Raw genomic sequence first — 15,453 nt, 5'->3', positions numbered from 1 at the left:
AAGTAGCAAGAACTAAAATTGCCAACTTCTGGAGTAAAATTAAAAAATATATATTGAAATACAACATACATATATACGAGTAAAAGTGTACACATTGTGAAATGTAGACTATGAATTTTCCTAAGAGAACACTCTTTTGGAAACAGCCTCCAGATCAAGAAATAGAACACAGCACACAGAACTTTATTTTTTTCAAGCTAAAGAGAATATTAAGATAGTTTAAATCCTCCCAAGAGCAGATTCTCCATCGTATCAGTTAAATTTGGGAAGGGGAGCAGAGGAGCCTGAAGTGGTAATATTGTATACCGTTAGTATGCACTTAATTTTGATGGCAAATTTACTGACACCAGTATCTACAGTACTTCACCTTCATTTAACCACTCAGAGTAATGGTCTTTTTTCCTCGATCCAGAGATTCAGAAACATTTCTTAAATTTACGCATAACTTTTGAAAATCTCCCACATCTGGATGCTTCTTTCTAACAAAATTGAACCAAATTTTTGGAGCAGGAAAGTGTTGTGTGAAGACGTGCTTTTTTTCTTGCCGAAAGCTGAGCTCTCTTCTGGAGGAAAACAGTGTTATCTAGACCTCAGTCCACTGTTCTATCCGAAGCCCGCGAAGATCGGAGCACGCCCCAGGGTGGTCTAGGACCCCCCGCCCCAAGCCCTCCCCTGCCCCGGAACCCGAGCCCTTCCTTTGAGCTGGATCCCCGCCCCTCGGCCCGAAACGCGGAGTTTTCCTTTAACTTAGAGCACTACAAGGGTGTGAGGAGCCGGGCCAATTCCTCCCGCCTTCTTCTCCACCGCTCCCTTCCCCCTCCCATCCGAGTTTCAGGTGGATGGGTCACCGAGGGAGGAAGCAGCCACACCTCCTGGCCTGCGTCCACCTCCCCCTTTCTCCTTCCTCTGGCAGAGGCGGCGGAACTCCCGGGAGAGCTGGCCAGAGCGCCAAGGAGCCCCGGCGAGGTGCAGCAGGTGAGACTCACCGGCACCCGGCCGCGGACCCTCCCGCAGCCGGGCCTGGCGTTGGTGCGCATGCCCGAGGGCAGGGCGGCCGGGGTGGAGGGGCAAGAGGAAAAGGAGGTGAGCTGAGTTCTTAGCTCGGTCCGGGGCTGCGGGCTGACGGCCCGCACAGCGTCAGGTGCGCCCGCCAGGTGAGCGAGCTCCCTGGGTTTCGTCGTCCTTGGTAGGTCGGGCTGGGCTCCAGTGAGTACGGGAGAGTTGGGCGCGGGACCCGGGCGCACGGTACCCCCCGAGTCCCCGCGGCGCCTCTGTCTAGTAGGGGAGGCGCGGGGAGAGGGCACCCGGCCGTAGTTTCGGTGGCGGTTTCGTTCCTGGGCTGTAACTCGCGGGAGCCGGAGAGGCGCGCGTTCGCGCAGCGAGCAGCGCTGGGCTAACTGGGAGGCTGCCCCCGGGTGCCAGGGACCACTTGGAGGCTCAGATCAGCTCCTTCCGCGGAAACGCTTAACGCTTGTGCGCCCAGGCGGCTCGGGCAACTTTTCGTTGTTGCGGGGCGGGAGGTTCACGAACAGTGAGAATCCTGCGCTCTGCTCTCCGGGCTGCAGCTCTGAGGGGTCCTTACGGAGAGGGGCACAGCGCCCGGCTCCTCACGGATCTGGGACCCCAAGGCTGGAGGGAGGGGGCCGCTCGCTGGCGGGGGCAGCTTAGATCTTGGGGACTTCATCATTTCCGCCCCCACCCCACCCTTTTGGGTATCCCGGGGAGAGGCGGTGGCCGGGTTGAATCCGTGGAATACTATTCCTGGAGGACAGTGTGGGCCGACCGGCTATTCTGAGTCCACTTAGTGGGAGTTGGGTGAGCGCTGTGGATTTAAGCTGGGGGGCGGGGATTTAATTTCGAGGGAGGCTGTATTTCGAGGGAATCTGCTCACGCTGGGATTCTCAGCCGTGACCAAAAGGCCTCGGGCGGTCCCTGTTGGGCCAGCGCGCCCTGCCGAGGGTGCTCCTGGGCGCCGGGGGGCTCATGTACCCGGGGACCTGCCCCCGGCCCGGCCGCTGGGGTCTACACCTCCACGTCCAGCAGACATGTTGCCTGCGTCGGAGGAAGTGAGGGAAGAGGTGGGTTGAGGGGCCAAAATGGCCTCTGCACTTTGCGGCTGGAAGCGACTGGAAGAGCGACTCCAGGCCCCTCGTGCCCCAGGTGAAGCGACTAAGCCGGAGAAGTCACGGCATCCTCAGGCCGGCCCTGGGGCTGGCTGGGCACACTGCCCACCTGGGAAATGAGCCGGGGCGGGGACGAGGCAGCCTTCCAGGTTAGTGTGTGGCCCTCGCGCACAACAGGTGTATTCTTGGGATCCCTGGAAAAGAGAACCCTTCCCATTGAGGCACTGGTGTTGATGCTTGCTGTGATTGAAAACTACTTCTTTCTAGACGGAGGTAGATTTCTCAAACTACGCATTCCCAAGTGTAACAATGTTTCTTTTCCGTTGTACGTATAGATCTTTATTTTCTGTGTGATTTTTTTTTTAATATTGTAAATGGTCGAGTCACAGTAATAGATACCTCCTTAGGCAAAGCAACACTATTTTTTTTGTTTTTTTGGTAGTTTTGCATTTATTCCTCCTTTGTTAGGTGATGGAGAGCAGGATGGGGAGGTTTAGACAATTCCGGGTTATTTAGGGGAATGATGGGCAGTGCCTCCTGTGTGGGAGGCCCTGTGCTAAAAGCATTTTGTAGTTGTATCATTTAATCAGTCACTCTAAAAGGTAGACCTTATTAGAACCTTTTTTAAGGGTGAGCAAACACCTGTAGGGCAAACATGTTACAAAAAGGGCTGGCTTGAAAAACTACTTCAGCTTATCAGGGAATGTATACTAGAAAAGCAGCAGTTCTTGATAGTCCAGCATCAGAACCAGATTTGGGGAGTTTCTCTGAAATTCTCTTTTGATTAGTCCCTATTGCCTCGTATAAGTTTTCTGCATCCTATTTGATGTGAATGCAAAATTCTTCCCGTTCTAAAGATAAAGTTGGAATTATTGCCGTTTCAAAATGATAAAAGATTAATTGTAACCTCATTAATTAACTGATATCCTTCACTGTCCCAGGAACCTTCCAGAGGAAAGTTTTCTTCAGTTGCATTTTGAGGCTTACTTCATTAGAATATTTAGTGGGCTTTTTTTCATCTATTTATTAAAATATTAGAGTAAAAAGCCCATGCAGATTTTTGTTACACCTTTTGTTTTAGCCTTCAGGCTTACAGCTGTTCTGTAACCTAGTTACCTTTCCAATCTTGAATGTAGTATGAATCACCTAGGGATCTAACTGAAATACAGATTCTGATTAATAGGTCAGAAGTGGGGTCTGGAATTCTGCCTGTCTAACAAGCTTCCTGGTGATGCCTGTATGGTTTCGTGTATTTGACCTTTTTCTCTCCTTTGCCTTCAGACTTTAAGCTCGTAACTACTTTTGTTGAACTTGAAGGATTGTATTTACTGGGGATTAGCTGAGTGAAGAACTTCAAGACATTCATTGCTAGATTGAAACCCCAGCTGTAATGTGGGCTATTGTTTTTTTGTTTTTTGTTTTAATTAAAGTTTATTGCAGGGACAGTTGTTCAAGTTACATAGGTTTCAGGTGTACAATTCTGTCATACATCATCTATATATCACGTTGTGTGTTCACCACCCAGAGTCAGTTCTCCTTCATTCACTATATATTTGATCCAGCTATTGGTTCTATAAATCAAAATATTGGTAGAGCATCACTTTGTACCTGGGATCAAGAATAAGTGTGATGGTCAAGATAGACATCTAAGTACGTGTGAAGCTGGTATTCTTGTTGGGGTGGAGATTGTGGCATAAAAAAAAAGGGAAAAACTAATAATTTCATTGCGGAATTTACTCTGAAAATAAAACAGGTTTGGTGGATGGAATGAGTGACTGGAAGGGCCTCCCTGAGGAGGTGACATTTGAGCTGAGCCCTGAGCCCCAGGCACCTGCCATTTGAAGATCTGGGTGTTCTAGACAAGAAGCTCACAAGACCAAGGCCCTCCTTGGACTGACACCTTTATTCTAGGCAACGATTCTCAAAATATATGGTGTGCTTAAAAATTATCTGGAGAACCTATTAAAAATGCAGTTTCTGACGCAGAGCTTGTCTATTTCAAAATGTGTCTAATTTCAAAATTTTAGGCAGTTTACTAATGATGTGCCTATAACCTAAATAGAATCATTTAATATCAGGCACAGCTTTAAAAACTTCTTAAAGGCAAATGAACTATTGCTGTATGTGATTGAAAAGGAACCGACTGCCCTTAAATACAAAGTTTATTTTTTCCTTTTTGACAGTTTAAAGAATAATTTGAAAATGCATAGCATTTTCAGACTTTTCTACTTCATCTTAGCTTAGTTTTTTTTTTAATTTTTTTTTTTTTTTTTATTAAGGCAGCTTTTTACCAGTAAACAATTTCAAGGGGAGGACTCTTATTATATGTTAACATTAGCTGGCTTTCAGCTTAACATATTCACAAGGGTCTGCTGCTTTCTTTTTGCCCCTGACTCTTACTTAGCTATTTGACTTATGTTCCTATCACTGTCATGATTTGCTGTGCTGGGCATTGGACAGCAGTCTGTTCTTGGCTGTCTTTCACCTTTGGCTGTGGTCTTAAAGCACAGTCACAGACTGCCTTGAAAGAGACCTTAGACGTCCTCCTGTCCAGTCCCCCCAAAATATCAAAATCAAACTACTTAAGCTTTGCGTAAATGGCATGAGATCACATTGTTATTTGTTATTTTTGGAGGGTGTGTGGGGTCAGGGTGAGGGAGATAATTCCTCACATTGAGAGGAAACCTGACCCTGTGGTGTTTTTTTTCAGAGAACCATTTCTAGGACTACAAAGACAGCTCTTCAGATATTTGAAGGCTGCCATAGTGGTCCTTCTAAAGTTGCGTTCTCCAGGCCAAACATTTCTTGTTTTTCTAATCATTTTCCTGACGACATGGTTTTTCTAGATCTTCAATAATTTTAGTCACCCTCCTAGAGAGACACCTAGTTGGAACAGGATGCATACATTTCAAGGTTAGGCAGAGGTTTGCTTCTTTTTAATCATCATTCCTAGATCTAAGCACTATCTCTGTGAATACTGCCTGAGTTTGGAATAGCATGTTACCTTTTGTTGAAATTCTCACCACAGACATGCACTCTTAAAAATGAACAGTTATTAAGCCAGATCTGGCTTATCCAGCATGTGTACTATTACTTTTTTAAAATTCAGTTTACATTTTTAAAATTATTTATTCATGCCACCAATATTTGAAAATGGATACGGTATACCTAATTGCCTAGACACTGAAATTTCTCACCTTCACAGTAAACCACTTCTCTGTGAATACATTTGCTCATCTTCTTTAATCCATTATTTTACTTAGGTATCCCAGCCCACAGGTCAAGATTATTCCCCCCATTGACAGAAGAGGTTAGTGAGGCTCAGAGAAGACAAGGAACTCGTGTGAAGCAGTGAGCTTTTCAAACCGCTAGATTTGTTTTAACCCATCATTCTGGCTTTATAGAGAATTCCATCAGTGTTGATGTACTTGTATTGTAGCCAATGGGTTTGTTAGTGGTCACCACTAGAGACCTCCCTTCAGGTGGACATAAATGGTCCATTCTTTCTTCCTACTATTCACCCCTTAGGAATCTGCCTAACAATACTGTACGCTAGAATGTGCTTAGGATTCTCAGGATTCTCTGCATTTCCTTCACCTACCAGTTTGGTAACCTTGGAAAAAGGAAATGAAGTTGGTGTGGCATGACGTGTTCTTAATGAGCTTTCCAAAATTATTTGCTTCACCGTTTAAAACCTCTGCTAGTAGACGAGACATGACAGCTAAACTCTGAATTCAGGAAATTGTTTGTTTGGAAAGGGATTTTTGGCAATACTTAAATTGCAGCCTGAGTCTGGATTAATTTATCATTTTCAGAAAATCACCATTGAGCCTGGAATTTTTGGCATAGTCTTGAATGAGTGAGTCACAGGTATAGAAAGAATAAGATTCCTCTCAGGTCAATTTGTCAGTATTTGAAATTCAGCTTTGGAAGTAGGTACCACATTTAATGTTTAAATTCAGTTTTTCTTAATATTTTTCTGAATGTCAATTAGGAAGACATTTAATCTGGACTTTTACTTTTTTATAGCACCATAATGTTTTGGCCTAAATTGCTCATCTTTATGTGTGTTTGGGTGCTAGTTAGGGCTGTGTACACCTATGATTTATGGACTTTTCTGTATGTTACAGTTCAATAAAACAGTGTTTAGAAATAAAAGAATGTAGAGAAATTATTTTCCCTCACTGTGTTTGGAAAATTATGCTAATTGTATTGATGTTACTACCCTTCAGTATATTTCCATCTTTGAGGTTTTTCCTAATATAAACGTTTGGGCAGTATTTTATCCTGAGACATTTGGAATTGACTGTCTTCAATGATGTGGAGGATAGCTACCATTGATCTTAAAGAGCAAAGTTTAAAGAGTTTGAATTTGTTCTTCGTTCACAATTCCTAACAGTGATGTACGACTGCTCATAACTTATTTGAAAAGGAAGAAATATTAGACACTTTAATATACTCAGATATAGATCTTGCTCAAGTGTCCTGCATCCCTTCCCCTAGCTTCTGCCTCTTCCTCTGCAAGTCTTTGGTTATCCCCACGCTGCACTTGATCAGCCCTAAATACTGCCTGTTGTAGTAGCTGTTTCCTTTGTGTGTGACCTTCTGGAGAACTGGCTCATTCTTCTGGAGAACTGGCTCCTCTGGGATACTGGAAGCACTTAATAAATACTTGTTGAGTGGGTGACATTGCCTCCCAGATGTTTAGGGATTTGTGTGCTCTGGGGAATTTTAGAACAAAATCATTCTGCTTTTCATTTAGAGAAGAGGACTCTTTAATACAATGTGTGTTTAATACCCCTCCTCCTCCTTTTGTAAACATTATGCTGGGTTTTGAAGACTTGGAAGAGCAGAAGGGGACAATGTCTGTAATCCAACCATCCACAGATGCGTCTTGTAGTCATTTGTAATATAAAAGCATACTTTTTTTAAACCAGATTATGCTTTAGTTAACATTGAGGGTCCAGTATGTGCTAGACTGCTAGATAGGCACTTTCTTATACATTCTCATTTTATATGAACTTTCAAAAGTAATATGAAACACTAAACATATTTTAAGAAATTTTCTTTTATACATCTTCCTTGAGCTTTGAAGGGACTTTATTTATTTATTTATTTATTTATTTATTTATTTATTTATGTATGAGTTTCAGGCGTACAAAACAACACAGTGATTAAGCATATATACCTCACAAAGTGATAATCCATTTGACACTGTACGTAGTTATTACAATATTATTTACTCTGTTCCTATGCTATACTTTATATCATGTGACTGTTTTTTAAATTATAGCTGACGTTCAATATTATTTTATATTAGTTTCAGACGTAAAGCTTAGCGGTTAGACATTTATATAACTTATATAATTTATGAAGTGATTTCCCCGATCAGCCTCGTACCCATCTGACAGTATACATAGTTTTTACAATATTATTGACTCTATTCCCCATATTGTACTTTATATCCCCATGACTGTTTTGTAACTACCAAGTTGTACTTCTTAATCCCCTTCACCTTTCTCCCCCAGCCCCGCAGTCCCCTCCCATCTAATAACCATCAGTTTGTTCTCTGTATCTATGAGTCTGTTTCTGTTTTATTTGTTTATTTTATTCTTTAGATTCCACATGTAAGTGAGATCACATGGTATTTGTTGAAGGAACTATTTTTTAGAATACCGTTTTTACCTAGGCTGTGAAAGCTTTGTGAAATTTTCATTACTACCACTTAGAATTTGAAGTTTCAATGTGATTTGTATGCTGGTGATGTGCATAGCGCGATGCGCCACGCTGTGAGGCTAGCAGGCTGGATGATTCCTATGCTCAGTGATTTCCTGTGCTCAAGGATCAATGGTCCATTGTACAGAAATAGCAGTGGGAAGGGCACGAGAAATAACCATGCTCTGAGAGGTTACTTGAGATTGGTATCATTCGTTTTCTTAGTAATGCAAGGAAACTCGAAGCTCAGTAGTAATGCCATTACCCTACTTATGTTGCTTAGATTGGTGTATCTTGGGAGCTACAGCATATTACTCATCTTGAAGATCTGGTGACCATTGACATCAGCCATGTCCTCGAGGCCTTTTGAAAGTCCACCTCCATATAGACCTGATGAATTGTAAGTAAATGATTCTGTAGTTTTCTTATTTTTAAACGTCTATCACATGTAAAAAAATAGGTACCTATCATTGAAACTTTCATCTATTGTTTGTTTACTTTAAAAATAAAGTATGTATATTCAGTGCAAAATGAGTTTCCTTCTTACCCACAACTTCCAGGATGACAGTTTTCCTCTGCAGTGGCAGCTGTTATCATCTGTTTCTATAGTCCAGGCTTATATTTTTGTGTGTATTTATTGCTCTCAGTTGTTTTTTTTTCGCCTTTTTTTTTTTTTTAACTTTTTATTTATTCATTTTAAGTGTGTTTTTCCAGGATCCATCAGTTACAAGTCAAATAGTTGTTTCAATCTAGTTGTGGAGGGTGCAGCTCACAGTGGCCCATGTAGGCTTGAACCATCAACCTTGTTAAGAGCGCCACGCTCTAACCAACTGAGCTAACTGGCCGCCCCTCCTTCTGGTTTTTCACAATTGGTATGAAGCTTCCATATTAATGCCTTGTTTCGATGACCATTGGCAACATAGCATCAATTTTTTGAATAACACTTTTATTGAGATGTAATCCACACACCATACAATTCACTCACTTAGAATGGACCTTTCAGTGGTTTTAATATATTCACAGAGTTGTAAAAGCATCACCACAGTTTTAGAACATTTTCATGACCCCCTTTCCAAAGAAACTCTACCCATTAGCAGTCACTCACCATTCCCCTCCCCCCAGTACTCAGCAACCACCGGTCTACTTTCTGTTCTAGAATTGTCTATTGTGGACATGTCATATAAATGGAATCATGAATCATACAATATGTTGTCTTTTATAACTGACTTTCACTTAACATGTGTTCTACATTGTCAGTTTTAAGAGTGATTCCTGCCATTATATAAAACAAGAAGCAAAGTTGAGGATTCTTGGAATCCTTAGTCATTTGGAGATTTAACAGTAAATTCTTAAATTTGTTATCAAACATTGATAGGGGTTTTCTCCTTGAAATAGTTTGTAGCTTTAACTCTTTGATAACTAGCTGAGTGTTCATATTACTTAGCCTCCTGACTAATACCTGAACATGGTAGGGACACTGTTTATGACAATGGGGTACTGAAAGTATGTTAGAGAATATAATTAGTGATTAGTGCTCCATTAGCCTGATACTTATTTTGTGTTGCTTTTGTAAACAATAGTGAAATAGAAAAGGGCACAGAACATTTGTATGAGATGATGAATAAAGACAAAGCAAAATCATCCCCTAAGTCAAGAAAGAGCACACCTCAAAGACCTGCCCTGTGTCTTCTTCTTTCCCTGGAAACCACTGTTCTAACATATGGTCATCCCTTGCTTTTCTCTATTATTCTACCTCTCTATACATCCTAAACAATACAGTTTAGTTTTACTTGTTTTTAAACATTTTTTTTTTTTTGCTTCAGAACAGTGCTATAGAAATATAATGTGAGCCATATATATAATATTTTCACTTAACCCAGTATATTCAAAATACAGTTTCAGCAGATTAATATAAACACTGATTCATGACATAGTTTACATTTATTAAGCCTTTATTTTTAGAGCAGGTTTAAGTTCACATCAAAATTGAGAGGCAGGTAGAGAGAGATTTCCCATGTGCCCCCTACTCGTGCATGTGTCCCCCACTGTCAGCACCACCACCAGACCAGTTAGTTTGTTATAGTCAGTGAACCTACATTGATACATCATTATTGGCCAAAGTACATAGTAAATTTTGGGGTTCCCTTTTGGTGGTGTTACATTCTTTTTTCATACTGTGATCACTCTGTATTTAAAAGCACACCTCAGTTTGGACTGGCCACATTTTATTCCGTAAATCCATGTGGCTAGTGGCTGCCATATTGGACAGCATAGCTCTGTAGCATTCTATCAGATGGATATATCACAGTTACCCATTCAATTGGGTACCCAGACCCAATTCCAATGTGGGGGTTTCCCCACATACCAACAAACAATTTGTAGGACACCAGCAGGTGTTCAAGAACTCAACTCCATTCTGACACTATGTACCCAGAGATAGCATCAGATTCCACAGGTTAATGGCTCGGTCCTACAAGACGCCCTCAGCTCCGAACACACACATACTTCAGACGCCAGCTTCAAGCCGGGGAGCTCTGTGCTTCTGACCAACTGGCTACAGATTGGAGGTTCCAATGACCTCCAACTCAGAATGCCAGTTGTAAGTCCAGATTGTTATGTGCACTTCTGACTGACTGGCTATACAGAGGTTCCCACAACTCCCTCTTTGGGTTCAATTAATTTGGTAGAATGGTTCACAGAATTCAGAGAAAGATGTTACTTACTAGATCACTGTTTTATTGTATTAAGGGATATAACTCAGGAACAGCCAGATGGAAGAGATACATAGGGCAAGTTATGTGAGAAAGGGTGCAGAATTTCCATTCAGTACCTAGCACAGTTCTCAGCACATGACAACTTGGCAGCTCCATTAAATAGCTGTCAACTGAGTAAATGTATGAATGTGCCTTCTTAGGTGAGAGAGCGAGACTGCCAGGAATCGCACAGAACCCTGGGTAGGCCATTATAGGTGTCATATCTGAATGCACGGGTCTCAAGTCACACAGGCAAGAGTTGACGCTTGTTCTAAACTGCCTGGGATCCATCCCCAGGGATTACGATTTAACTGGGAAGGAGTGCTCCATTCAGGGTTTTTACACATGCTCCAGGTAATTCTAATAGATAGCAAAATTTGAGAACCTCTGTTCCACAGAAACTAGAGCAGTCATTCTCAGTATATGGTTGCCAGACCGGCAGCATCTGGAAACATGTCCTACACCAGACCTGCAGAGTTAGCAGCTTTAGGGGTGGGGGCCACCAATCTGCATATTTTAACAAGCCCTGCAGCTGATTCTGATGCACAGGGACCTTCACTGTCAGTGAGTGTCTGAGTCAGTTCTGCTTGTTCTAACAAAGTGCCATAGACGGAGTAGCTTCTAAACAACAGACATTTATTTCTCACAGTTCTGTAAGCTAGAAATCCAAGGTGTCCACATTGTCAGGTTCTGGTGAAGGACCTGCTCTAGGTTGACTTCTAGTTGTATTTTCATGTGGTAGAAGAGGCGAGAGGGTCTCTTTTTTAAAAATTTATTTTTTATTTTTTTAAATTTTATTGGGGAATATTGGGGGAACAGTGTGTTTATTCAGGGCCTATCAGCTCCAAGTCACAGTCCTTCAATCTAGTTGTGGAGGGCGCAGCTCACTGGCCCATGTGGGAATCGAACCAGCAACCCTGCTGTTCAGAGCTCACGCTCTAACCAACAGAGCCATCCGGCTGCCCCTGGGGTCTTTTTATAAGGGCATTAATCCCATTCATGAGGGCTCTACCTTAGGATCTAATTACCTCCCAAAGGCCCCACTTCCTAATGCTATCACATTGGGGCTTAGGATGTTGACATTTGAATTTTGGGGGGACACAAATTGCCCCATTGCAGTGGGGCAGTAATAACAATAGTTTTATTTGCCAATGGATTGTTTAAATTATTCCAAGTACTTTATACAGTCTTTCTGCTTACCTCCAAAAAGTGCTAACTTGAAATTGTTTTCATGTGCATTTCAGCAAACCCAGTCATTATGCACCAAGCAATGACATGTACGGTGGAGAGATGCACGTTCGACCAATGCTCTCTCATACGGCGTATTCTTTCTACCCAGAAGATGAAATTCTTCACTTCTACAAATGGACCTCTCCTCCAGGAGTGATTCGGATTCTATCTATGCTTATTATCGTGATGTGCATTGCCATATTTGCCTGTGTCGCCTCCACACTTGCCTGGGACAGAGGCTATGGAACCAATCTAATAGGAGGTGGTTTAGGCTACCCTGTTGGAGGAAGTGGCTTTGGAGGCTACGGAAATGGCTATGGTTATGGCTACGGGTATGGCTATGGAGGAGGCTACACAGATCCAAGAGCAGCAAAGGGCTTCCTCCTGGCTATGGCTGCCTTTTGTTTCATTGCTGCCTTGGTGATATTTGTTACCAGTGTTATAAGATCTGAAATGTCTAGAACAAGAGCATACTACCTGACTGTGATCATAGCGAGTGCTATCCTGGGCTTCATGGTGTTTATTGCCACAATTGTCTACATAATGGGAGTTAATCCAACTGCCCAGGCTTCTGGATCTCTGTACGGTTCACAAATTATTGCCCTCTGCAACCAATTTTATACACCTGCAGCTTCTGGACTCTACGTGGATCAGTATTTGTATCACTACTGTGTTGTGGATCCTCAGGAGGTATGGGTAGTTTTGTTTTTTTCCCCAACCCCTTTCCCCTTGGGTCAGAGGCTCTCAACTTGGGATGCTTAATAGAACCACATTGGGAACTTTTAAATAATATTGATGCCAAGGCCCTGTTTCTATTTAAATCAGAATTTGGAAGAAGGGCTGCGTGTCATTATTAAGATACAATTAACATACCACGTAATGCATCCATTTAAAGTATAATTCATTGCTTTTTAGTGTATTCACGGAGTTATGCAGCCATCACCACAATCAATTTGATAGCATTTATACTGGGAATTATAACACTATTCCCTGTCACTCATTTCCCTAACCCTTCTCAGACCTACGCAGCCAGTAATCCCATTCTATAGATTTGCCAATTCTGTATATTTCATATAAACAAAGTCACACAATATTTTCGCCATCTTTTATGATTGGCTTCTTTCATTTAACATAATGTTTTCAAGGTTTATCTGTGTTATAGCATGCATCAGTACTTCATTACTTTTTATTTTATTGCTGAATACTATTCCACTGTATGGATATACCAAATTTTTTTTTTAATTTATTGGGGTGACAATTGTTAGTAAAATTACATAGATTTCAGGTGTACAATTCTGTATTACATCATCTATAAATCCAAAAATATGGAACGCTTCACGAATTTGCGTGTCATCCTTGCGCAGGGGCCATGCTAATCTTCTCTGTATCGTTCCAATTTTAGTATATGTGCTGCCGAAGTGAGCACGATATACCAAATTTTATTTATCCATTCATCATTTGATAGACATTTGGGCTATTTCCACATTGGCTATTATGAATAATGCTCTGAACATTTGTATGCATGTTTTTGTGTGTTCTCTGAGAAAGGACATCACTGTTAGACAGCTGCAGGGCGCCTCCTCTTACCTATTAGCCGATGTCTTAATTTTTCTTGATTTGAGTATATACCTAGAAATTGCTGGGTCTTATGGTGACTCTATGTTTAACTTTTTGAGGCACTGCCAGACTCCTTTCCAAAGTAGTTGCACTACTGTACATTTACCAGAAATATGTAGGATTCTCCACATCCTTACCAACATTGTTTCTGTCTGTCAGATTCTGATGCTAATGGGTGTGAAGTGGTACCCGTTTTGGTTTTGATTTGCATTTCCTTGACAGCTAATGATGTTGAGCAGGTTTTCTTGTGTATATTATCTTCTTTGAAAAAATGACTATTTAGAATCTTTGTCCATTTTTTAATTGGGCTACTTGTATTTTTATTACTGAGTTTTAGTAATTCTTTATATACCTGGATACAAGTCCCTTATAGATGTATGATTTGCAAGTATTTTTTTCTCATTTTGTCATTCTCTGTTTACTTTCTGTATATTTTTGTTTGCACAAAAGTCTTTCATTTTGATGAGGTCTGATTTGTTTTTCTTTTGTTGCTTGTGCTTTCGGTGTCATATCTAAGGCTACTTTACCTAATTCAAAGTCACAAAGACTTACTCCTTTGTTTTCTTCTAAGATTTTTAATTTTAGCTCTCACAGTTAGGTCTGTGATCCTGAGTTTAGGGCATGATATAAGGAAGGAGTCCACCATTCTTTGCATGTGGCTATCCAGCTGTATTGATATTATTTTTTTTGAAAGGACTATTTCACCATTACATTGTCTTCATGTCCTTGTAAAAAATGAATTGATCATAAGTGTATTTATTTCTAGACTCTCAATGGATTCCATTAATCTATATTTCTATCCTCATGCAAGTACCACACTGTCTGGTTTACTGTAGCTTTATAATATATTTTGAAATTGGGAAGTTGGAGTCCTCCAACTTTGTTGTTTCAGGATTATTTTGGCTAGATTCTGGGGCTCTTGTGTATTCATATGAATTTTGGGATTGAATTGTGACTTTCTGCACACAAAAAAAGCCAGCTACCATTTTGAAGGATGGCATTGAATATGTAGGTCAATTTGGGGAGTGTTGCCATCTGTACATTTAAACCTTCTGACACATGAACATATAGGATGTCTTTCCGTTTACTTAGGTAACCTTTAATTCCTTTCTAAAGTGTTTTGTGATTTTTCAGAGTGTAAGTCAGTATTTTAAAAAGCTATCCAGTTGATTCAAATGTACAGGTTGGGGAGAGAACCTGCTTTCAGTAACCATGAGTCACCCCCTAATTATATTAAAATGTTTCTGGGTTACTAATTTTTTTTTTTTTTTCTCCTTACACTGACTCAGGAATTCTCATTTTTTCACTGGAATGAGTCATTCTGTTTTGAAGACTGAAATGTGTTCCCTGCAAATGTAGATTTTCAGAATGTTTGTTGTTGACATGCAGATGAATCTGTGATAAGTAGGGCTGAGGGTTGGCACTCCTATCTGACCACACTCCTGTTCCTCTTAGTCCTCTGACTACCTGAAACCTGTGTTCTTTGAGAAAGGACGTCCCTGTTAGGCAGCTGCAGAGAGCCTCCTTGTACCCGTTAGCCGACATCCAGGCCAGAGTCCTGGTCCCTGCCTCCACTCCCAGTGCCTCTGGGCCAGTACACCTCTTAACACACCTGCCGGACATCAGGAGAACTGGTGGGGAGGGCTTCCTTGTCACAGGGCCCTTTACAGTAAATGCACGAAAGACTCCTGAAACAGAGAAACCCGCCAGACTAAATGAATCATTAGTCCATGGATAGCTTGGTTAGATTCTGTCTGCATCATTTATGGTAAGGCAGAGCCTCTATAAAATATGGCCCCTTGATGCTCAAGCTTTGGAATCGTTTTCTGTAATTCTAAAACGGGGACGATGATAGCACAGAACATTAAGCATGTTCTGAGGACTGAGTCAAAGAGAGAGAGAGAGTGTGTTTTGCTAGCTTTAGCACAATGGTATGGGCTAGGTTCTATATTTCTAAAATGTAACCATATGTATCAGTTTTATATCAGTGTAACCACAGATATTTAGTAGGGTAT

The 15,453-nt window shown here is 41.4% G+C and overlaps 1 protein-coding gene and 1 non-coding gene across 7 annotated transcripts in view; one reads left to right on the top strand and one right to left on the bottom strand.

Moving 5' to 3' along the window:
- The first annotated feature begins 836 nt into the window (after positions 1–836).
- The window catches only part of OCLN (occludin), a 49,299-nt gene continuing 34,682 nt past the window's right edge, over positions 837–15,453 (top strand). Inside the window, exons 1-3 of one of the 6 annotated variants that reach the window (XM_019728064.2) lie at positions 837–975; positions 8,122–8,238; positions 11,836–12,511. In XM_019728064.2, coding sequence (XP_019583623.1) covers positions 8,189–8,238; positions 11,836–12,511 — 726 coding nt within the window. In that variant the 5' untranslated portion in view covers positions 837–975; positions 8,122–8,188. The other 5 variants (XM_074328857.1, XM_019728065.2, XM_019728067.2 and 2 more) reach the window with 5 other exon arrangements.
- LOC141570969 (U6 spliceosomal RNA) lies at positions 13,141–13,247 on the bottom strand. The gene has a single exon (XR_012495394.1). It is a non-coding gene; the product is annotated as a U6 spliceosomal RNA (small nuclear RNA).

The sequence above is a fragment of the Rhinolophus sinicus genome, linkage group LG03 (genome assembly GCF_036562045.2).
Source record: "Rhinolophus sinicus isolate RSC01 linkage group LG03, ASM3656204v1, whole genome shotgun sequence".
NCBI lineage: Eukaryota > Metazoa > Chordata > Mammalia > Chiroptera > Rhinolophidae > Rhinolophus > Rhinolophus sinicus.
The sequence above is the reverse complement of the archived record's forward strand: the minus strand, read 5'-3'. Positions and strand labels throughout refer to the sequence as shown.